At 46.1% G+C, this 23,220-nt stretch overlaps 1 protein-coding gene across 4 annotated transcripts in view; it reads right to left on the reverse strand.

The window, feature by feature from the left end:
- LOC309553276 (protein Wiz-like) overlaps nucleotides 1–23,220 on the reverse strand; it is a 178,058-nt gene that overhangs the window by 113,082 nt on the left and 41,756 nt on the right. For all 4 annotated transcript variants that reach the window (XM_082254279.1, XM_082254280.1, XM_082254281.1 and 1 more), the window contains exons 2-4: nucleotides 14,088–14,429; nucleotides 4,783–4,840; nucleotides 2,876–4,401 (exon numbers count right to left, since the gene is read on the reverse strand). In XM_082254279.1, the coding sequence (XP_082110405.1) occupies nucleotides 2,876–4,401; nucleotides 4,783–4,840; nucleotides 14,088–14,316 (1,813 nt within the window). In that variant the 5' untranslated portion in view covers nucleotides 14,317–14,429. The remainder of the gene's footprint in view (nucleotides 1–2,875; nucleotides 4,402–4,782; nucleotides 4,841–14,087; nucleotides 14,430–23,220) is intronic.

The raw sequence follows: 23,220 nt of genomic DNA on the forward strand, positions 1-23,220 counted from the left end.
ATAATATGAAACCGGCTGGGCACCGCTCCAGGCAGACCACCTCTTCATCAGAATGGGGGTGCTGCGGGCCAGGCCTGGAACAGGTCGTATGCGTCCTTGGGAGACGTTTAACTTGCAGGCCAGCCCCCCTCTAGTGGGGCTGTCTTGTGGCGGAGCTGAGGTCTGCAAGCGCTCTCTGGCCGGACTGGGCAGACTGTAAGGATCTAGAATATCCAGTCCTTCGTCCACTCCAGCAGTTGATTGTAGTTCTCACAGGAACAGAAAATAATAAGAGAGGAAAAAAAATCAGTTTAAAAAGGAAAAATGTTAGGATCAGTGATCCCAGCAAGGAACTAGGTCCTTACTCCTGACTAGGCAGAAAAAAACTAAATGTATATAGCAGGAAGTGGGAGTATACCCCCTGGGACTGCTCCATAGGCGTGGTAAAGCTTTTACCCGCCTAGTGTCCTACTCCTGTAGGGGGCAGCATAACCAATGGTCAAGAAGATTCTGGAACTGTGTCCGTCAATGAACGAAAGCGAAAATGGGAGCTTTGACTTACCATAAAATCCATTTCTCTGATGTTCATTGACGGACACAGCACCCACCCCATCTGTGGAGTTGGCTTTCTTCTGACACTGCTTGATAAAAAACAAGTGCCTATAGCTGAGTGTGGGTGTATACCCCCTAGGACTGCCCATAGGCATAGTCAAGCTTTTTCTGGCCTAGTGTCCTACTTCTTAAGGGGGAAGTATAACCCAATAGTTAGGAAGAATCAGGAGCTGTGTCCGTCAATATACTTCAGAGAAATGGATTTTACGGTAAGTCAAAAATCCCATTATTTTAATCTATGAAAAAAGCTCTGAAGAGGGTGAAAATACCAGCTGCATTGTGTAGGGTTAAAGCAGAACTCCAGACACATGGCTACACACAAAGCTGAAATGTATATTTTTAAAGGATTTTAGCTTCTAAGGGATCCTGGAATTCTGCTACTCATTTTTTCACACCACTGCCACAGAGCCTGGTAAAGAGGAAATCTGCCTGTCCAGTGGACAGAGATAGCGATACTGATTAATAATCCAATGAGCAGGGTGGAGAGGTGATACAGGTGGCTGCAATACTAGGGCCAGAAAAACAGGGGTGACACCTGCCTGGTTATGCAGTGTAGCGAGGTGCACTACCTGAACAGAACTACAAATCTTTAGACTGGTAAAACAGTTTACAAATGGATTTCAACTTTGGATGTAACGGTTTGCCTGAAGTTAAGCGTCTTAGAAGGATTGCAGGCTTGAAACAAAGTATACGCTACCCCTATCTAAGCAGCAAGCAAAACTGGCAAAGCAGAAAGGCACAAAAGTCCAGAAGCTAACCTTGTTTATAGGCTTAATTGTTTTACACATGGCAAACAATTGTTAGGAATTTTCAGTCAAACACTTGTGCGGTTTAATTATCAGCCCTACTACAGCCCACATCGGCAGGCCTCCTCTGCAGCACTAATGAGCCAGATGAGTTAACCTGCGCCCAGATCATGTACACTAAATTATTTATACATTCTTAAGGTGTAAAAAAGGTAAATTGATTTTCAAACTTTACACTGAAATCTTTAACTTTTCTCTGAAAACAGATGTTGGCCAGTTCTCTGATGTAAACAAATAGTAGATGTTTCTAAGGTCTCATTCATCTTGGGCATTTAGTCCCGATGCATGAGGTGTCCCATTGCAGCTTGACTGTGCACTTAGCTTTACAAATGTTTTGGGCAGTATGTGCCCAAGGATGAGTGCCTGTATTACAGACTTCTTGCACTCCCACCAGAAGTTTAATGGCCTGCTTGAAGTGGGAATGGACAAGACACCTGTGCCCTCAGCTAAACACCAGAGTCCCATGCACCAGGGCTAAATGCCTAGTGTGCATGGGGCCTAAGCAGCTTAGAAACCAACAAACTGGTTTATGGAGTCTTTGATTTGATTTTTGAGAATTAATTACTTCACCTTACAAAGGCAAGGGGAGGCTTGTTTTAAAGTAATTTTGTGGTTTGTTAAGAATATGTAAATACTTTATTGTCCATAGTCTGGGCACAGGTGCACTTTAAAGATATCATGTCACCAAAACAGATAATATGTGCATTTATTGTATTATAGGCATGTTATGTGCTTGTAAAAGCCTCCCTTGTGCAGACACACCAAAGCTCTGATCGCTGTCAAGACATCTGAGGTCACCAGCCTCAGCCTACTCAGAATTTTCTTTAAAGTGAACTTCTACTGTAGGGAGGGTGAGTGGAGGCTTGGAGGAGCTAGGTCAACACAGAAAGTAGACATTTCCAGAAAAGAAAACGGCTAGGATGTGCAAGTACAGAGGGGGCTGTGCTATAAAATTGACTCTGGAGTAGTCAAACTTGGTAGCAATTTCAATGGCACATTGCAAGTCAATAAAAAAAATTTCTAGAAAGAAAAAATGATGCAGGTAAGTATTTGGAATACTTGATTCTTCTCTGTTTTTGCCTGCAATTTTTAAGTTGGTGACAGGGTTTCTTTAAGTTTAAAGGTTATTTTTCTCATGTTTTTTACATCAGCTCCTAGCAGTTGGCAAGTGCATAGATTTAACTGCTTATCAATACAATCAAAGTCCATGTTAGAAAAGGACTTATCTAACTTATTAAAAGTGCAGGGAAAAAGTAGACTATATTGGTTCATATAGATGCCCATTGGGGTCTGGCTCCTTAGTACAGGAGTAATGATTTTTCTTTTATTTACAGTGCTATCAGTAAAGATGACAGTATTGTAATTAAACAAAAACTCGCAGCCCCTCCAAACCACAGATCTCTTATTGTTTCAATGACTAAGGTGACCCTCTCCACCTAGTCAGACATTGCTATACATAATGTCAAGTCACCACTTACCTTTCTTACGCTTCTTCTGGAAGGAGTAGTTCTGTTCAATTGCCTTTACTTCCTCTGCAGATATGAAATGTCGTACATTGTAGCTGACTCCGACTCTGTTCAAATGACCTCGGACATGGTTTGCAAGACCTATCCCATTGTGGAAGCGATCAGGACAATATGGACACTCCCGTTCTTCGCTCCTGAGCCCAAGGGCTTCAAGCTGACTAGCATACTTGGGATCCGTTAATAAGGTATCGAGAGGGATATCATCTTCTCCATCATCTGCCCAGTCCTCTCTGGGCAGATGGGGGCCAAGAGAAGCACGTGAAAATAAAGTCTTACTTATAGCAAGCTTTTTCCTATAGCCCCAAGGCTGACGTGGTTTCTTTTGCTTTTTCTTAGAGCTTATGTTCTCCAATGAGACAACAGCCACCTCCTCTCTCAGTTGTCGTCTCTGATCTTCTTCAACTCCACCAGAAGCTCTAAGAGCTTCTCGAAACCTTCTCTTCAACTGTACTGCAGCCTCAGGCAATCGAACCAATCTTCTGGGCTTATTGCCTTCTTTTTCTGTACGTTGGTTGTTATTCTGTGAACTATGAGATTCTTCCCTAGCTAGAGTCTTTCCCTTTACCTTACTAGGACCTTGCTTAACTGGCTTAGATATGTCCAATTTCCATGCAGGCTCAGCTGAATTCTCTGTTTCTGGGGGCTTCCATATCCCTTCAGATGGAGGTTCTGAGGTTTCACCTCCTTCTGCCATCTCTGATAACACCCTGAAAGATGATGATGTTGTTCGAGTTTCCCCACCAACTTTCTTCACATGAGTCTTTGCATGCTGAACAAACACCTTGGATGAGTTTGTGCCAAAGAGGCATTTGGGGCACTGCAGACGAGCATCTCGTCCTTCATCTGTGAAACTCTCGAGTTTGCTGATCTCCTCTATAATTTTTTTTCTGGATTCTTGATGAAGTTGGCGGTGAGATTCTAGACTCTCCTCATCTCCAAATCCTTTTCCACATTCTCCACAAGTGTAAGTACCTTCTACCCCATGTCCACTCTCTCCTTCTGCTTCCTGGGAGTGTTGAAACATGTGCTCTAACAGATGGGCTTTTTTCTTGAAGTAAATACTACATTCAATGCAGGTATAGACAGAGCCTTCATCGTCTTCTTCTTCCTCTTCCACCTCTACGTGTGCATCCTCTTCTGAATAATTTCCCCCTTGCCAGGCTTCATGGACCCTTCCTAGCTGTAGTGCTCTTCTGTAAGCTGGCATTGTAATAGGTTGTGGCTCTGACCTCACCATCATTAAATGTGTATGACCTTCCCCGTCCTCCAAACCTGAAGTCCATTCAAACCTTCTATGCTGCAAATACTGGTCCTCTGGAAGCATTCCATCAGATTCCCTTTCAATTTCTTCATGAGTGTCTAAGTACCTCCAGGGAGTAGTATGAGTGCCAGGCTGGTGAGGAGCAAAGTGGTGCAAGGTACTATGATCAGGAGGTGGAAGAGTATATTTAGAAGAAGATAGGTGATCTTGCTCTGGGCTGAAGAAGTTAGATAAAGATTAGGTAAAGGTTCAGGATGGTCATAAAATAATCTAGAGCTCAGGGCCTTTAATCTTGGCGTACATTAAGGTAAATGTTCAAATAATATACATCCTCCAAATCCAGTAAAGTTAAATAAAAAAACATTAAAAACATACTCTAATGTAATGGCTTTTGATTGATTTATGAATAATGGTTAGCTTATAGCAAAAAGGAAACCACAATTTCAAAAAAGGGCAGTCAATTGAAACAAAGCATAAGCTCACATATATCCCTAAATATCTCTATAATCACTATAAAATCCTATAACATTGACAGAAAAAAAACCCTGAAAGCCTGCAACTAAATTTATCTGTATCAGAATAACATATTAGTCCTTACCGTCCCATGATGCCACAGTTATGCCCATCAGACTCCCTGGAGTGGGTCAGTCTCATCTCTAAAAAAAATAGAACAAACAGATATAAAGCAAATCTGACAAATTATATCTAGTCAACAGTGGCCACGCAAAAGATCTCTCATTTGGAAGGGCTGTCCTCCCTAGTATTAAAGGATAAGTTTACCTTTATGGAAAAAAATGCACATATTTTTGCAGGATGGATTGTGGGTGCAATGTCAAGCTCCTGCAGACACTGCTTACAGCTCTGTGTCTGTACCTCTGTTCAGGCAGTACATTTCAGAGTTGAAGGAAATATGAATGGACTACAAGGGTGCTGATCAGCATACTCGCAGTCTGTTTGCGCTACAAGTCTGTGGTGGGAGACTAGACTTGTAGCTTATTCATTCACAGATCCCTGTGCATGAATGACGTGGCTGTATAGGCACAGCCCCACACAGCCGCACAGATAATAAATGTGCCAGTGTGTGTGGAAAAGAACCCCAGCCCGCTATCACAGGAAAGGAGAGGACTCATCCTAAATACGGATGTAACATATTCCAAGAGGTGATCTTTTAACCACTTCCCACAAAATCACATACCTGTAAGTGATTTTGAGGAAGTGGTTGTACTGGGGTGATGCCTGCAGCTAGAGGCATCATCCCAGTACCGTTTCTTAGAGTGGACTTGTTATTTTTGCAAAATTGTCGCTCTTTGTTTATAGCGCATGATCAAAAAAAAAAAAAAAAAAAAAAAAATCGCACAGGTGATCAAATACCACCAAAAGAAAGCTCTGTTTGTGGGGGAAAAAGGACGTCAAATTCATTTAGGTACAGTGTCGCACGACCGCGCAATTGTCCGTTAAAGTCACGCAGTGCCGAATCGCAAAATAGGGCCTGGTCAGGAAGGAGGTAAAATCTTCCGGGGCTTAAGTGGTTAAAAAATCCGAAGCATTCAAAAACGCAGATTTTGGCAACTGAATACTTTGTAATGCACAGGAGGGGTCTTTTGGACCCCAGATCCCTCCATAAAGAGTACCTGTCATTGCCTATTATGTTACAAGGGATGTTTAAATTTCTTGTGAAAGCAATAAAAGTGATCAGATTTTTTTTTTTAAAGGGACGGTAAAAATAAAAAAAAAAATAAGTAAAAAAAAATTTTATAAGTTTTTATAAGTAACGTAGTTTATCGCCATTTCACGAGTGCGTGCAATTTTAAGGCTTAACATGTTAGATATCTATTTACTCGGTGTAACATCATCTTTCAAGCTATATAAAAAAATTGGGCTAACTTTACGGTTTAGTTTTTTTTTTTTTTAATTAAAGTGGAGTTCCACCCATTTTTGGAACTTTAGATCTATGTAATCCCCTTTAAAATGGCTTTTACCAATGGAAACTTTTTTTTTTTTTTTTTTTGCTAGTAAATACCTTCATTTCGGCTTTATTCCTCCTCTCCTCACTTCCGGGTCCGATCGGCAATGACGTCATTCGGCGATTCGCAGTGTCTGCTGGGATGTATTCTATTCCAGAAATCTCGCAGTAGCTGTATCTGTACTGAGCCGTGCCTGCCCTGCCTCCTCTCATTGAGTTGTATTGTATGCAATGTATTAAGGCTGTTCTCTGCCCCGCCTCCAACCCGCCTCCTCTCATTGAGTTGTATTGTATGCAATACAACTCAACGAGAGGAGACGGGGCGGAGGCGGGGCAGAGAACGGCCTTAATACATTCATACAATGCAACTCAATGAGAGGAGGCGGGGCAGAGGTGGGGTAGGCACGGCTCAGTACAGAAACAGCTACTATTGTATGCAATACAACTCAATGAGGCGGAGGCAGGCATGGCTCAGTACAGATACAGCTACTATTGTATGCAATACAACTCAATGAGAGGAGGCGGGGCGGAGGCGGGGCAGAAAACGGCCTTAATACATTCATACAATGCAACTCAATGAGAGGAGGCGGGGTGGAGGCGGGGAGGAGGCGGGGCGGAGGCGGGGCGGAGGCGGGGCAGGCACGGCTCAGTACAGATACAGCTACTGCGAGATTTCTGGAATAGAATACATCCCAGCAGACACTGCGAATCGCCGAATGACGTCATCGCCGATCGGACCCGGAAGTGAGGAGAGGAGGAATAAAGCCGAAATTAAGGTATTTACTAGCAAAAAAAAAAAAAAGTTTCCATTGGTAAAAGCCGTTTTAAAGGGGATTACATAGATCTATGTATTCCAACCTATTAAAAATGGGTGGAACTCCGCTTTAATTGAAATGTACTTTTTCTAAACAAAAATGTTTTTTTTCGACTTACCGTAAAATCCATTTCTCTGATGTTCATTGACAGACACAGCTCCTGATTGTTCTTGACCATTGGGTTATACTGCCCTCTACAGGAGTAGGACTCTAGGCAGGAAAAAGCTTGACTACACCTATGGGCAGTCCCAGGGGGTATACACCTACACTCAGCTATAGGCACTTAGTTACAAGCTGTCAGAAGAAAGCCAACTCCACAGAGGGGTGGGTGCTGTGTCTGTCAATGAACATCAGAGAAATGGATTTAACGGTAAGTCAAAAATCCCATTTTCTCTTTCGTTCATTGACGGACACAGCTCCTGATTCTTCTTAACTATTGGGACATCCCAAAGCAGTGTTAGACATGAGGGGTGGGAAAACAGCAGAAAAAAATTCCCAAGGCTAACCATAGCCAACCAGGTAACCTGGAGCTCAACCAAAAAAACTAAAGCTCACCTGAAAAAACAATATATACTCAAAGAGGACCAGGTCCTCTAAACAGCAGCCTGCAAAAACTTGAGGCCAAAAGAAGCATCCACAGATGCCAACACATCCACTTTATAAAACATGGCAAAGTGTGCACAGATGACCAGATGGCCGCCTTGCAAACCTACATCTCTGAAGCCTGATGACGGAAGACCCAGGAGTCACTAAGTGCCCGAGTAGAGTGTGCCTTAACAGGAAAAGGAGGAACTTGACCCCTAACTGAATAGGCCTGAATCACTGTCTGTCTGATCCATCTGGAATTGGTCGCAGCAGAAACGGCCAACCCTTTTTGAGGTCCTACCGTGAGTACAAATAGAGTCTGATTTCCTAAAAGACTCCGTAGCTGCCAGGTACACCCTTACTGCCTGAACCACATCCAGGGAATGCAGAGCAATTTTCTTCATGATGTTTAGGCCTGGGACATAGGGAAGGCAACCTTGGCTCTGTAAACCAACAGGTAAGGTGAACGACAAGACAATGCCACCAGCTCCGACACCCTGCAAGCAGAAGTAATAGCCACCAAAAAGGCCACCTTCTGGGACAACGTAAGCAGGGGAACCTCCCGAAATTTTCGAAGGGAGATTCCAGGGTAACCAACACCACCAATTTGAGGACCCACAGCAGTAATGGAGACCGCATTTGAGGAACCCCGTTTCGAGCTCCCTGGATAAAGGTACGCACAAAGCACCAAGAAAAGTGTGGCCAATGGATATTGAAAGAAAACCGCCAAGGCCGAAACCTGGTCCTTGATGGTACACAAGGCCAGGCGCTGCTCAATCCCCGCCGATGGAGGAAAGCCAAGATCCGTGCCACCGAAAAGGAGTGAAATCGAACAAAAGACTCACACCACACAATCTGTCTTCCAAATACGATGGTAGATCTTTCCAGAGGTAGAATTTCTAGCCTTTTAACAGCGTAGGAATCACAGATTCAGACAATCTTCTATCCTGCAGCACCTGGCTTTCAATAGCCAAACCGTTAAAACGAACGACTGTAAAGCAGGAAAGACGATTGGTCATTGAGACAGAAGATCTTCCCTGAGAAACAAGGAGCATCGGCGACCAGCCATACCAGAACGGGGTACCAAGAACGGAGAGGCCAGTGTGGAGCCACCAGAAAGACTGGAATCCCCTGGAATCCCCTGCTGCCTCGATCCTGCACAGGAGTCTTGGCAGAAGTTTGAGATGGGGAAAGGCATAAATCAGACGATACTGATGCCAAGGAGCCACAAATGCGTCTGCGGCGTCGGCCCGAGGATCCCAAGATGATACCACGAACCTCTGTACCTTCCATGGAATGTGTACAGCAGAGAGGGCTGGAACGATCATTCTGGCCACCATAGAATGCTGGCTACACACTGATCCACCAGGACACTTCTTGTGCCCCCATGGTGATTGACATTGGCCATGGCCGTGGCATTGTCCGATTGAATTGGTACCGGACGTCCCTGAAGACGAATAGTCCAATGATCCAAAGTCTGATTTTCCTGAGTCAGACCCCATGAGCAAAAGCAGTGCCGAGGACGCCTCCCCAACCGGACAGGCTGGCATCCTTGGTGACAACCGCCCAGTATGGGGGGGGGGGGGCGGTGGAGGATTTCCTTGTCGAAGTGCTGGAGAACTAAGCCACCTCTAGAGACTGTGGATACTTGTCCCATTTCACCAGAATCTCGTTATGCAGAGATCTCATGTGGAGCTGTGCAAACGGAACCACTTCAAATGGTAGACAAGATCAGGCCCAGCAGCCGCATGCAATGCCAGAGGGATGACCATCTGCTGGAAAACAGAAGCTGAGGCCGAATCCACCCAGATAGTCCAGTTTTGTGGACGGAACCAGAGCAGACTTCTGAAGGTTCAGAATCCCACTGAACTCCCTCAGAGATCGCCGAGTTATCTCCAAGGTGTCCATCAGAGCAGTCAGAGACTCTGCTCGCAAAAGAAGATCGTCCAGGTACCCCAGTACCGTGATCCCCCACTGACGCAACAATGCTAGCACTGGGGCCAAAACTTTGTGACGACCCGAGCAGCGGAGGCGAGACCAAAGTTAAACGCCACAAACTGATAATGCTTCTCGCCCACGGCAAAGCGGCAGAAGCGATGGTGACTGGCACATATTGGAGCGTGAAGGTAGGCGTCCTTGATGTCGATAGAAGCGAGAAAATCCCCCAGATGTAGGGACACCACTACCGTGCGAACGGACTCTATTTGGAACTTCTGTACCCGCACAAAGCAGTTTAGCGCCCTTGAGGTCCAGAATTGGACATACCGTGCCTTCCTTCCAGGGAACTGTAAACCGGTTTGAGTAAAACCCCTGAAAACATTCCGAAGCTGGAACCGGGACAATCACCCCATGAAGTAACAAGTCTTGCACTGCCCCAAATTGACCCCATAAGCGATCTGGGGACAAGTGCAGGTTGGAAGGGAAGAACCTTTCTGGAGGAAAAGACAGGAACTCGATCTTGCAGCCAGAACAAATGACTTTGCGGACCCACTTGACCTGTACCAGTGAGGTCCACGGATCCGAAAATCAGCGAAGACATCCTCCCACCCCAGATACGGGTGAGGGCACCCCTTCATGCAGAGGAAGCCTTATCCTCCTGGCTTGCCAGACAAGGTCCTCTTGGAACCTTCGGGGAGGCCCTGAAAGACTTTTATCCCTTGAGGGACGAAAAAAAGCCTCTTATGAGTCGAAAAGGACCACTGCTAATACAGAAAGTCTAAATTCAAAGAAGCCGCTCAGCAAAGACAGGGGGGGAAGCCATTTCCCTTCCAGGTCCCAGTGTAAAAGTTTAGCCCACTCCTCAGAGTTTGCGACACTAGGGCAATAGTAAATACCAGCCTAAGCCGAACCAGCCATAGTAAAACATATGGTGGGCCAGAGCCTCTGCTCTCCTATCAACCAGATCTTTAAAGGCCAAGGACTCCTCAACCGGAAATAAGGTAGCATTATTTAACATGGAAACCGGCGAGTCCACTACAGATGGGACAATCCACTTTGTAAGCAGGAAATCCATATAGGGATACTGCATAGCAAAACGCTTACGGACCACAAGAGTGCGTTTTGGACAACCTCACTATTATGTGACAATGTTATCAAAGTAAGCGGGAAAGGGGAACACCCCCGCCACAGAGTAGGACCTGTGGTGCCAAAAGGGGCCGGCGCCTCTGATGCAGCATCTCTGCCATGTTTCAAATATCACACTCTGACACAATCAGTGCATCCACCACTGTCTTTTCATGCATGGCTAGAGGAGCAGAGGAAACATCCTCACTGTCTGAGCACTCGGTACGTGCACGCAGACCCAGTAGGGTGACTCGGCGGCGGCCGAAACAGATTCAGGATCTGATGGGCAGATCTGATGGACAGATGAGGCAGGGGAGGAACTAAGGTCACCTGGAAAAACATAATCAGGGGAGGGCCGCCAACTGTGATCCCGCAAGGGGGGGCGCCGATCCAGGGTCCACGAATGGACCACTTACTGGACCCCGCAAAAAACAAGGGGGTAGCCCTCTGAGCCCCTCCTTAGACGCCCGCATAATTGAAAATAGCCATGATGCAGACACGCAGGCAGGGTATCCTGATGGTCCCGCAGGGCTAAAAGGTATAGGTAGGTGCACTAAACAATGACGGCATGGTTGCCATCAAAAATCAAACTGCCCCCACAGCACCAATCCCTTTCAAAGGAAGCGCAAACCTGGACGCATGGCCTAGAAGGCCGCAAGCCGCGGCCTCAATTTGTGTGGAGGCCCAGCAGCAAGTGCACTCATCTCAGCCAGGCTCACTGGGGCTGCTCCCCCAACGGAGGCTGACTCGACCGCATGGCCTAGCAGGCCGCGGCCTAAGTTTTTGTGGATGTGCCGACCACCTGGGGGAAGAGGGGGGAGGGTGGATGCCCAAACGGACGGTATTGGCTTCGGCCACCCTCACTGGGGCCACCCCACATAGCTCCCGACCTATATTTTGGGGCCGGATCTGGCTGCTTGAGGCACGGACCCGCGGATGCCAAACCATCTGCTCCCCCAGCCCAACAACTGCAGCAAGGAGCCAAGAGGACATCACTGCCCTAGTCACCAACCTCCAGGGTAGCAAGGGAACCCTGCTTAACCCCCCTGTTGTGCATTAGGAAAAACCCGGTCAGCAGCAACCCCAACAAGCCCCCCATAAGGGCATAATGCAAAAGCTAGCTCATAAGCTCACCCAGGGAGGGGCAGGGGGCCTGAAAACCCACCACCGAAATTTAGAGGGCTGGAAGAGAGAGGGGGGAACTCGGGGGTCCCACCTTCCCAGGGAGGGGCCCACGTCCACCCCAAAAACCCTCCAGGGGTAGAGGGGGACAGCTACTTACTATACTAGGAATAAGGTGGGCACTGCTCCTGACAGACCACCGCTCCAGCGGGATGTGGGTGGCTGTCGGCAGGGAGGAACGCTACGACTCAGGCCAAGGCCAGGTCGTATGCGCCCTCGCAAGACTTAACTCGCAGGCCAGCCCCCGTCCAGTGGGGCTATGTCGTGACCGACCTAGCACGGAGCTGAGGCCTGCACGCGCGCGCTGGGCAGACTGGGGGGACCCTCTGGATCTAGATTATCCAGTCCATCGGCCAGTTTGGCAGTTGATAGTAGATTCTCATAGGAACAAAGTAACAAAGATGGGAAAAATCTATTTAAAAAAGGAAAAAAATTGCCAGGACCAGAGATCCCAGCAAGGAACTACGTCCTTACTCCTGACTAGGCAGAAAAAAAAAACTTTAGCTGAGTGAGGTTGTATACCTCCACCCCCCCAGGACTGCCCATAGGCATAGTCAAGCTTTTTTCCTGCCTAGTGTCCTACTCCTATAGGGGGCAGTATAACCCAATGGTTAAGAAGAATCAGAAGCGGTGTCCATCAATGAACGAAAGAGAAATATTGTTTCCCGTTAGTTTTACCAGACTGCCATTGCCCTGTTTTAAATACCTGTGTATTTGCATTTGCCTGCTACCATGTTTCTACCTTCCACATTAAATGACTCTGGCCTGTTTACCAACGATGCCTCTGCCTGCCATTATGATTGTTTCCAAACCACATTTTATTCTCACAGGGGGCAGTATAACCCAATGGTTAAGAAGAATCAAGAGCTGTGTCCGTCAATGAACAAAAGAAAAAATGCTCTCCATCCAACCTCACTGAGCTCGAGCTGTTTTGCAAGGAGGAATGGGCAAAAATTTCAGTCTCTTAGACTTATAAGCTGTAATCGCAGCAAAAGGTGGCGCTACAAAGTATTATCTTAAGGGGGCTGAATAATTTTGCATGCCCAATTTTTCAGTTTTTTATTTGTTAAAGTTTGAAATATCCAATAAATTTCGTTCCACTTCATGCTTGTGTCCCACTTGTTATTGATTCTTCACAAAAAATTACAGTTTTATATCTTTATGTTTGAAGCCTGAAATGTGGTAAAAGGTCGCAAAGTTCAAGGGGGCCGAATACTTTCGCAAGGCACTATATATATATACCGTGTTTCCCCGAAAATAAAACCGGGTCTTATATTAATTTTGGCTAAAAAAAAAAAAACACACTAGGGCTTATTTTCAGGGGATGTCTTATTTATTTATGGTATGTAAAAAGATGATCTTAAAGGGATTGTAGCCCTAAAATAAATAAATATCCTGATCCTTTAAAGCAGGGGTCTTCAAACTACAGCCCTCCAGTTGTGCAGGAACTACAATTTCCATCATGCCTAATCATGTCTCTGAATGTCAGAGTTTTACAATGCCTCATGGGACATGTAGTCCTGCAACAGCTGGAGGGTCGTAGTTTGAGGATCCCTGCTTTAAGGCATGGTAGACAGCACAGTGCTTGTGTTGTGTCATGTAGCCCTTTTTATGTTCTAAAAAAACCTGGAATAAAATAATAAAATGCTAAAAAAAAGTTCTCTCCCCCTCTCTCCATGTCAGCTCAGGAGTCAGCATTATGACATTCTGTAATCCCAAAAATAAACCTTGGATAAAGTCATTGTAAAAATATGTAATTGATTTTGTAAAAAAGATTATGTAATGTGCAGTGTGTCTCCTTTTGTAACTTTATTGTGGAAAATACCTTATTTACAGCGCCGATCGGCACTCACGTGACCCTCTGGAGCTCTACTTTCCCTCTCCGAATACTGCAGAAGGAGGGGCTGATATCAAGGATTTTACTAGGGCTTATTTTTGGGGTAGGGCTTATATTGCAGCCATCCCTGAAAATCATGCAAAACAGGGTGTATATATATATGTATATATATATGTATATATAATGTTTGGGGGTTCTAACTAATTTTCAACAAAAAAAATACAGATTTTAACTTGTAAGCAACAAATGTCAGAATTAGGCCTGGTCTTTCAGTGGTTAAGTAACACTTGGATAGGTTGAGATCTTTCTCTCTGCTTTGGCTAACATTTAATTGTGGGGTACAGCTGGTAAATGACTTGTTCCTTTTTTACGGAGTTATGTTGGAAAATTAAATTTGAAAAATAACAATAAAGATGTAAAAGAATGAGATTTAAAAGGTCCAAATCAACCCTACTCACCGTCTCTGCTCTCCTCTCGATATCCAATGTGGGAGTAGGATGGGAGGACACCAGTCTCGCCAGGATATGCACCAATTGTGGGTTCTCCACCTCCCACAAGAACGATCTCCACACCTCCTGGGCATGGCATGGGGGCACAAGCTTCATTCTGTCCAAGTGATGGCAGTGGGTAGGGCAGGTTATCCACATCGTCCTGTCCAGACAGGTATGAGGAATGAACGTCCTCCATGGGGCACAAAGGTAAAAAGAAGGTATTGGAGGACCAAGAAAGAAAGTGGAGGACAGTAGGAAGGAGGATGTTATCTAACACACCAAGGTGATGTCAACATGAGCATGGAAGATCTAGAAGATGTGCGATTATGAAATCAGTGTTCCAAAAAGATGACACCAAAGCAAGAGAGTGCAAAGGAGAAGAAAAGTAGTAATTGGAAAAAGAAAGAAAAATGAGGGGAAAAAACAAGTTAGATAAATGTTATCTGTATTCTCTGATCAGCCCATATCCCCAACATCTCCTCCCCCTCCTCCCCCCCCCCCCAGGTGACCACCCAGATAAGGGGCGTTCTTTGCACTGAGCATGGTGCTTTTTGCTTTCACATAAGACTTTTGTTATTAAAATTTTACATGGTTGAGAGGTTTTCTTTAAATAAATAGCACAACTAGTAATGCACATTCTAAAACTTATGTTCTAACTAGATTTTGTTATTATATATCTATGCTACAGATAAAAATGCAGAACATCACATCCTCGAGCAGAAGGTAATTAAAAATTTCCCAGTTGTATGTGGACCACAATCTGATTCTGTACATGTCAGAACAGTTTTCCACCTGTTGTAATATGGTCAATAATAATAATCCCCTCTGCAAAAAAATAAACAGACCCCAAATTTAAAAGCTGAACTTCAGGTTCAAAAGGTTTTTATTTTTTATTATTCCTCAGCAGCAAAAAAGGCTAGAAATCAATTTTGCTGGCGCTAAATACATTTAACCCATATAAAACCTTATAAAATTAACAGTGGCACCATCACTGTGATGTACAGTATATTTTCTGTACAACAGGCTACCTGAAAAAAACAGGGGACCATACACAAGTTCAGTGACCCAGCACAAGTGAGCAGCAGTGATTGGTTTTTATTAAAGGAAACTTTTGCAGAGGTGCAAAGGTTAGAATTTATTTCGTAGTGCATTTTGGCACATACAGTGCACTGAAAAAGTATTAATACCCTGTGAATTTTCCAAATTTTATAATGTTACAACCAAAAATGTAAATATATTTTTTTTTGAGATTTTATGTAATATACCAATACAAATGGGCACATAATTGTGAAGTGGAAGGAAAATGATAAATGGTTTTCAACATTTTTTACAAATACATATCCGAAAAGTGTGGCGTGCATTTGTATTCAGCAGTCAATAATTTGTATAAACACCTTTCGCTGCAATTACAGCTGCAAATCTTTTTGGGTAAGTCTCTACCAGCTTTGCACATCTAGAGAGTGAAACATTTGGCTATTCTTCTTTGCAAAATAGCTCAAGCTCTGATAGATTGGATGGAGAGCATCTGAACAGCAATTTTCAAGTCTTGCCACAGTTTCTTAATTGGATTTAGGTCTAGACTTTGACTGGGCCATTCTAACACATGAATAACTTTGATCTAAACCATTTCATTGTAACCCTGGCTCTATGTTTTGGAAGGTGAACCTCTGCTCCAATTTTAAGTCTTTTGCAGACTCTAACAGGTTTTCTTCTAAGATTGCCCTGTATTTGGCTTCATCCATCTTCCCATCAACTCTGACCAGCTTCCCCCACAACATGATGCTGCCACCACCATGTTCTACGGTGGGGATAGTGTGTTCAGGGTAATGGGCAGTGTTAGTTTTCCGCCACACATAGTTTGATTTTAGTCTCATCTGACCAGAGCACCTTCTTCTACGTTTGCTGTGTCCCCCACATGGCTTCTCGCAAACTGCAAATGGGACCTATTATGGCTTACTTTCAACAATGGCTTTCTTCTTGCCACTCTTCTATAAAGGCCAGATTTGTGGAGTGCACGACTAATAGTTGTCCTGTGAACAGATTCTCCCACCTCAGCTGTGGATCTCTGCAGCTCCTCTAGATTAACCATAGGCCTTCTTCTCTGATGAATGCTCTCCTTGTCCAGCCTGTCAGTTTGGGTGGACGGCCATATCTTGGTAAGTTTGCAGTTGTGCCATACGCTTACATTTCCAGATGATGGATTAAACAGTGCTCCGTGAGAAGTTCAAAGCTTGGCATATTTGTTTATAACCTAACCCTGCTTTAAACTTCTCCACAACTTTATCTCTGACCTGTCTGGGGTGTTCCTTGACCTTCCTGATGCTGTTTGTTCACTAAGGTTCTCTAAAAAACCTCTAAGGGCTTCACAGAACAGTTGTATTTATACTAAGATTATATTACACACAAGTGGACTCTACTAATTAGGTGACTTCAGAAGGCAGTTGGTTCCACTAGATTTTATTTAGGGGTATCACAGTAAAGGGGGCTGAATACAAATGCACACCACACCTTTCAGATATTTATTTGTAAAAAATGTTGAAAACCATTTATCATTTTCCTTCCACTTAACAATAATGTGCCACTTTGTGTTGGTCTATCACATAAAATCCCAAGAAATTACATTTATATTTTTTTTTCTGGTTGTAACATGGCAAAATGTGGAAAATTTATAACGGTATAAATACTTTTTCAAAGCACTGTATCTGGGAGAAGTACACATAAGACTCAAGTAAGAATATACATGGATTTTGTATTTAGACAATATTTATTTATCCCAGAGTTTGAGAGTAACTCTACTTTTGGTGAGAAAAAAAAAAAAATATTCCCCTCTGGGTGATCGATGCACATTGCAGGGATTTTAACAAATTGTGTTGCAGCTTCCAACCTTTTGTTATTCTGAAGGAGTAGTGGTTTGTCTGTGTCCATGTCCACAGTTATTCTCTGGTTTTATGATTATCAATCAGCTTCTGCACCTGCAGGAATCTAATGGAGAAAGCTGCAGGGTCGACGGGATTTCTTTTTGAGAAATCTTCTGGGAAAATCAGTGAGCCAATTACACAAGCAGGAAATGACATACCTGGGGGGTGTCCTGTACACCATCTGTGTACAGAATGCCTTTAGGTAGCCATATTGCATTTGTCAGAAAATTTCAGCGCTGCAGATTGAAAAGGAAAGGTCATTTTTAATAACATTCAATTACAATTTGACTTGTGTTGCAATTGTATATGCTATATTATTTTTTTTATTTGCCATTTTTTTCCCCAGGAAAGTGGAGTTACTCTTTACACTTAAAGGCGTCTACATTTTAGATGGTAACCAGTTGTACATGCAGCATTTGGCCACCAAACAATCGTTCTTAAGATCATTCATCCTAAAAGCATGCACATTGGCATTAGGTGAATTAGTGCATTTAGGTCTTATTCAGACGGGTGCTGAGACCCATCCTCCAGGCAGGAGCAGGTACACAGATCTGAACATTTAGTGTATGCTTTCAGGTCTGTGCACCAGCTCCTGCCAACAGGTCAAGTTTTGACATGCAACTGTGTGCATGCAGTCCCTGCATCTGCATATTTTTCTATGGGCAGCCTGCATACAGCTCCGAGGTGGAGGCACGGGCAGTAAAAAGCAGCTCAGCACGGAGGACAGGTCTCAGCACCTACCTGAATGAGCTATCTGCAGTAAGACCTCAGCAGGTGTCAGATATTTCAAAAGGAAAATATTGCTTGGCCAGAAAAATACATTATGCCCAACTGTTTCTAAGCAGACACACTTTGCAGTGATAAAGAAAGTCTACAGTCAAACAAACGTTTCCCAATCTGACCCTTAAAGTGATACTAAAATTTTTTTAATTCTTTAAAAATAAACATGTTATACTTACCTGCTCTGTGAAATGGTTTTGCACAGAGCAGCTCAGATCCTCCTCTTCTGCACTCCTGGCTCCTCCCTCCTGTCACCTGTCCCCACAGCAAGCAGCTTGCTATGGGGGCACCTGAGTTGAGCTGCAGCTCTGTGTGTCCATTCAGACATGGAGCCACGGTTCAGACCCAACCCCTCTCTCCTGATTGGCTAATTGACTTTGGCTCTGCTGCTGTGTCCCAGCCAATCAGGAGGGAGAGTCCCGGGTGGCTGAGGCACTCTTGTAACATGGCTGGATAGAGATAGGTTTCGGGCAAGTATTAGGAGGGGCTGCTACACACACAAGTTTTATTTTTATTTTAATGCAAAAAGCTTCTGCCTTTACAACCACTTTAAGCGCAACTTCATTCAACATTGATTATTTTTAAGCCTTTTGCTGCTAGCACTAGTAAACAGTTAGAAAAGTATATCACATTTACTATTTTTACATTTCTTAAGCTACTTCTTGGTTTCCAGACCTAGGCAAATGATGTCATACATCCCAGAATTCTTCAGGAGGGGTTTTCTCTAAGCAAGCCCTCCTTGCTTGCATGCCTGAGCTGAGAGATTCATGAACCATCTGCCCTTTCTCAAGATGGCCATCGCCAGAAACGCTAGATGGTGATTTTGAAAGGGATTTTTTTTAATCGCAAAATAAAACATGGATACATTTATGGATGGGTGAGTTTGCATTGTGCATTAAAAATTTATTAAATGGCGATTTTGGTTTGTGGTGCTCAGATGCAGTGTAGTTCTGCTTTAAAGATTGGTTTGGGCAAAAGCTCTGTAGGCCCCTAAGAATTAGCATGATAGATTTTGATCTCAAGGCCGATGAGAAAACAACTCAATATTACATGGCAGAGCACCATCCTTAGAGAGGCCGGGAAAAACGGAATTTTTGTAAAATCTTACCGTAAAATTCATTTCTCTGAGTCCTCCGACTGTCGCCGCCACTTCATAATCTTCACTAATGGGGTAATTGACCTTTGCTCCGCAGGAGTAGCTAGGCAACAAGATTTGTTAATATCAAACCTTTTAGCATATCACACCCCTAGGGGGTGGTCCCCTCAGTCAATACCTCCCTGCTTCCAGCATTCTCAACTCAGTTTCAGTAGCATAGCAGTAGAGTACATAAACAAACCCCAAGAGGGGAGGGGGCGGCGACTGTCGGAGGACTCAGAGAAAGGAATTTTACGGTAAGATTTTACAAAAATTCAGTTTTCTCTTACGTCCTCCGACAGTCGCCGCCACTTCATAATCTTCACTAATGGGGACGTCCCAGAGCAGTGTAGACATGAGGGGTGGGAAAAAACGCAGCCGCGCCTAAAGCAACGCAGTACCCACATCAGAGAAAGGAACCTTACCAAAGTAAGAGAACCAACCTGGCAACAGGAAAACGTGCTCAACAGGAGCAACAACCCAGGAAGAACAAGTAACCCAGGGGTAAAAACACCCCAACAGCCAAGGACTAAAACAAGGGACCCTAAGGCACTGCCGCACTAAGAACTTTACGGCCAAAGGAAGCATCTGCCGATGCCTGAACATCCACTTTGTAAAATTTTGAGAAGGTGTGAACGGACGACCAAGTCGCCGCCTTACACACCTGGGCCACAGAAGCCTGATGACGATAGGCCCAAGACGTACTCAGATCTGGTAGAGTGCGCCTTCACAGGGAAAGGAGGAACCTTCCCCCTCAAGCATAGGCTTGCCCAATTGTCTGTCTGATCCATTTGGCGATGGTAGCACCCGACGCCGCCATGCCCTTCCGAGGTCCCTCTGGAAGGACGAATAGGGAATCCTACTTGCGAAAGGACTTAGTCAATGACAGGTAAACCCTGATCGCCCGAACAACATCCAAGGCATGCAAAGCCACCTCCTTCGGATGCTTAGGCTTCGCGCAAAGCGAAGGCAAGACAATGTCCTCATTCAGGTGAAATTCCGAGATCCTCTTCGGAAGAAAGGAAGGGTTAGGTCGCAAGACCACCTTATCCAAGTGAACCACCAAGTAGGGAGAGCTGCAGGACAAAGCTGCCAGCTCCGACACCCTGCGAGCCGAAGTGATCGCCACCAAAAAGGCAACCTTTTTGGACAACAGAGACAACGAGATCTCCCTGATCTTTTCAAAAGGAGCCTGTTGTAACACGGACAGAACCAAGTTCAAGTCCCATGGAGGCAAAGGTTCCCTCCTAGGAGGGGCCAAATGTCGCACCCCCTGAACAAAGGTGCTAATCAATGAATTAGACGCCACTGGGTGCTGAAAAAGAACGGCCAGCGCAGAAATCTGACCCTTAATTGTGGCCAGCGCCAAACGCTGGTCCACTCCAGTTTGGAGGAAAGCCAACACTCTCGACACCGAGTATGAGCGAGGAGAATACCCCCTGGACTCACACCAGGCAAAGTACGCTTTCCAAGTACGGTAGTAAATTTTTCCCGAAGAGGCTTTTCTAGCCTTGATCAAAATAGGAATGACCTCAGGGGAGAGACCCCTATCCTTCAGGACCTGGCTTTCAACAGCCAGGCCGTTAAAGCCAGCGACTGTAAAGCAGGATGGAATATCGGCCCTTGAGACAGAAGGTCGTCCCGAAGTGGCAGACGCCACGGAGCGTCGACTGCCAGATTTACGAGGTCTGCGTACCAAGACCGACGAGGCCAGTGCGGTGCCACCAGAATCACCGCGTGCGGTTCCGAGGCAAGTCTGCGAAGCAGCCTGGACAGCAGCTGAATCGGTGGAAAGGCATACATCAGACGATACTGATGCCAGGGCACCACTAACGCGTCTGAGGCGTCTGCCCGAGGATCGCGCGTCCTTGCCACTAACCTCTCCACCTTGTTGTTCAGACGAGACGCGAACAGGTCCACATCTGGAAGACCCCACTTCGCGCACAACATCTGGAAGACATCCGGGTGAAGGGACCATTCCCCCTGGTCCAGGGTCTGGCGACTCAGATAGTCCGCCTGCCAGTTCTCCACCCCCGGAATGTGTACAGCCGTTATCGCCGGGACGTGCGTCTCGGCCCACGACAGAATGCTGTTTACTTCCCGAGCAGCACGGGCACTCCTGGTGCCCCCTTGATGGTTGATGTAGGCCACTGCTGTGGAATTGTCCGTCTGAACCCGAACCGGACGGCCCTGAAGCCGTTCCGACCAATGCAGAAGGCAAAGCTTTATCGCTCGCAATTCCAGAATGTTGATCGGAAGGGAGGATTCCTCCTCCGACCAAGTTCCCTGGGCGGACAGAACGCCCAGAACACCACCCCAGCCCGACAGGCTGGCATCCGTGGTGATTACCGTCCACGACAAGGGACGAAAGGACTTGCCCCCCGACACCGCCGGGGACTGGAGCCACCACAAAAGACCCCTTCGGGTGTGGCGGCTCAACGAAAGCTGCCGATCCAGAGATTGTGGACGCCCGTCCCACTTGGCCAAGATCTCCGCTTGAAGATCCTGCGTGTGAAACTGGGCGAAGGGAATCGCCTCGAAAGCCGAGACCATTAGACCCAGACATCTCATACATGTCCGGAGGGACGAGCACTGAGTGTCCCTGAGGGACCTGACCTCGTCCTGAAGTGTCCGGAGCTTGTCTTCCGGCAGGAAGACCTTCGCTTGAGCAGAGTCCAGGATCATCCCCAGGTAGGGAAGACGAACCGACGGACACAACGTCGATTTTGGAAAATTTATCGTCCAACCAAACTCCTGCAGAGTCTGCATCGTGGTGGACAGGTCGTTCACCAGGCCCTGACTGGTCGCAGACCGAAGCAAGATATCGTCCAGATATCCCAAGACAGAGACGCCCTGGGCTCTCAATAAGGCCAGGACCGGCGCAAGCACCTTGGTGAAAACCCGCGGAGCCGAAGCGAGACCGAAGGGTAACGCCACGAATTAGTAATGATCCTCCGCAATGGCGAATCGAAGGTACCTCTGGTGACCCTCGAAAATGGGGATGTGAAGGTACGCATCCTTCAGATCGATGGAGGCCATGAATTCCCCTGGAACCAGGGCAGCCACCACTGAGCGCAGGGATTCCATGCGGAACTTGCGAACCCGCACAAAGCGGTTCAGAGCTTTCAAGTCCAGAATCGGACGCACTTTGCCCTCCTTTCTGGGCACAGTGAACAGATTGGCGTAGAACCCCCAAAATCTGTCCCGATGAGGCACCGGAACCACCACTCCCTGGGCCCGCAGATCCCGCACTGCCAGGTGCAGATCCTGCAAACGCTCCGGAGACAGCTGAAGATTTGAGGGAAAAAAATCTGCTCGCCGGCCAAGAGAGAAACTCGATCTTGTATCCAGAGCGAGCGATTTCCTGAACCCACTTGTCCCGAATGCAGGCCAGCCAGGGTTGAAGAAAACCGAGCAAACGTCCCCCCACCCCAGAACCGGTTGAGGGCGCCCCTTCAGGCCGAATTGGAATGGGCAGCGGACCCGGACTGGCCGGACTTCTGCTTACCTGCCCACGGCTTCTTCTGGGAGCCCTGGCCCTTGAAGGGCTTGCCCTTGTATTGCGACCGAAAGGCACGAAAAGACCCCTGAGAGGGCCTGAACGAGGTATTCTTCTTACCGCAAACAAACTTATTCTTGTGAGTTTGGGGCAAGAGAGTGCTCTTACCCCCGGAAATTCCCTTTATCAGAGAATCCAAAGACTCGCCAAAAAGGCGAGATCCCGCATAGGGAAGATTAGCTAGAGTCTTGCGAGAAGATTGGTCAACCGACCAACATTTCAGCCATATTAGGCGACGGGTCAACACCGCGACACTGGAGAGGCGTGCAGCCAAAGGGACTAAATCCAAGTCCGCATCGCACAAATACATGACACCCTGATGAATTTGATCTACCATAGCCAACGTTGTCGGCGGAGCAGAGTCAGCCACCAGGGTGCGCCTGAGCACCTGCGTCCAATCCGCAATAGCTTGGGCTGCCATAATGGAAGCAAAAATAGGCTTCAGCATAGAACCAGCAACCGTATAAGAATGACGGGCCAGAGACTCCAATCTCCTGTCCGTAGGGTCCCGGAACACCGGGGTATCCTCAGCAGGAATCGCAGTAGATTTATTCAAAACTGCCACCGTGTGATCCACCTGAGGCGGCACACACCAACGCTCATCAGTGGTGGGTGTAAATGGATAACGCAGCTTGAACTTACTTGGCACAGTAAAAGGCTTCTTTAAATTGCGCCATTGCTCATCAACAGCGCGCTGAAATTCCGCAG

The sequence above is a fragment of the Pelophylax lessonae genome (genome assembly GCF_965119305.1).
Source record: "Pelophylax lessonae genome assembly, chromosome: 4".
NCBI classification, from domain to species: Eukaryota; Metazoa; Chordata; class Amphibia; order Anura; family Ranidae; genus Pelophylax; species Pelophylax lessonae.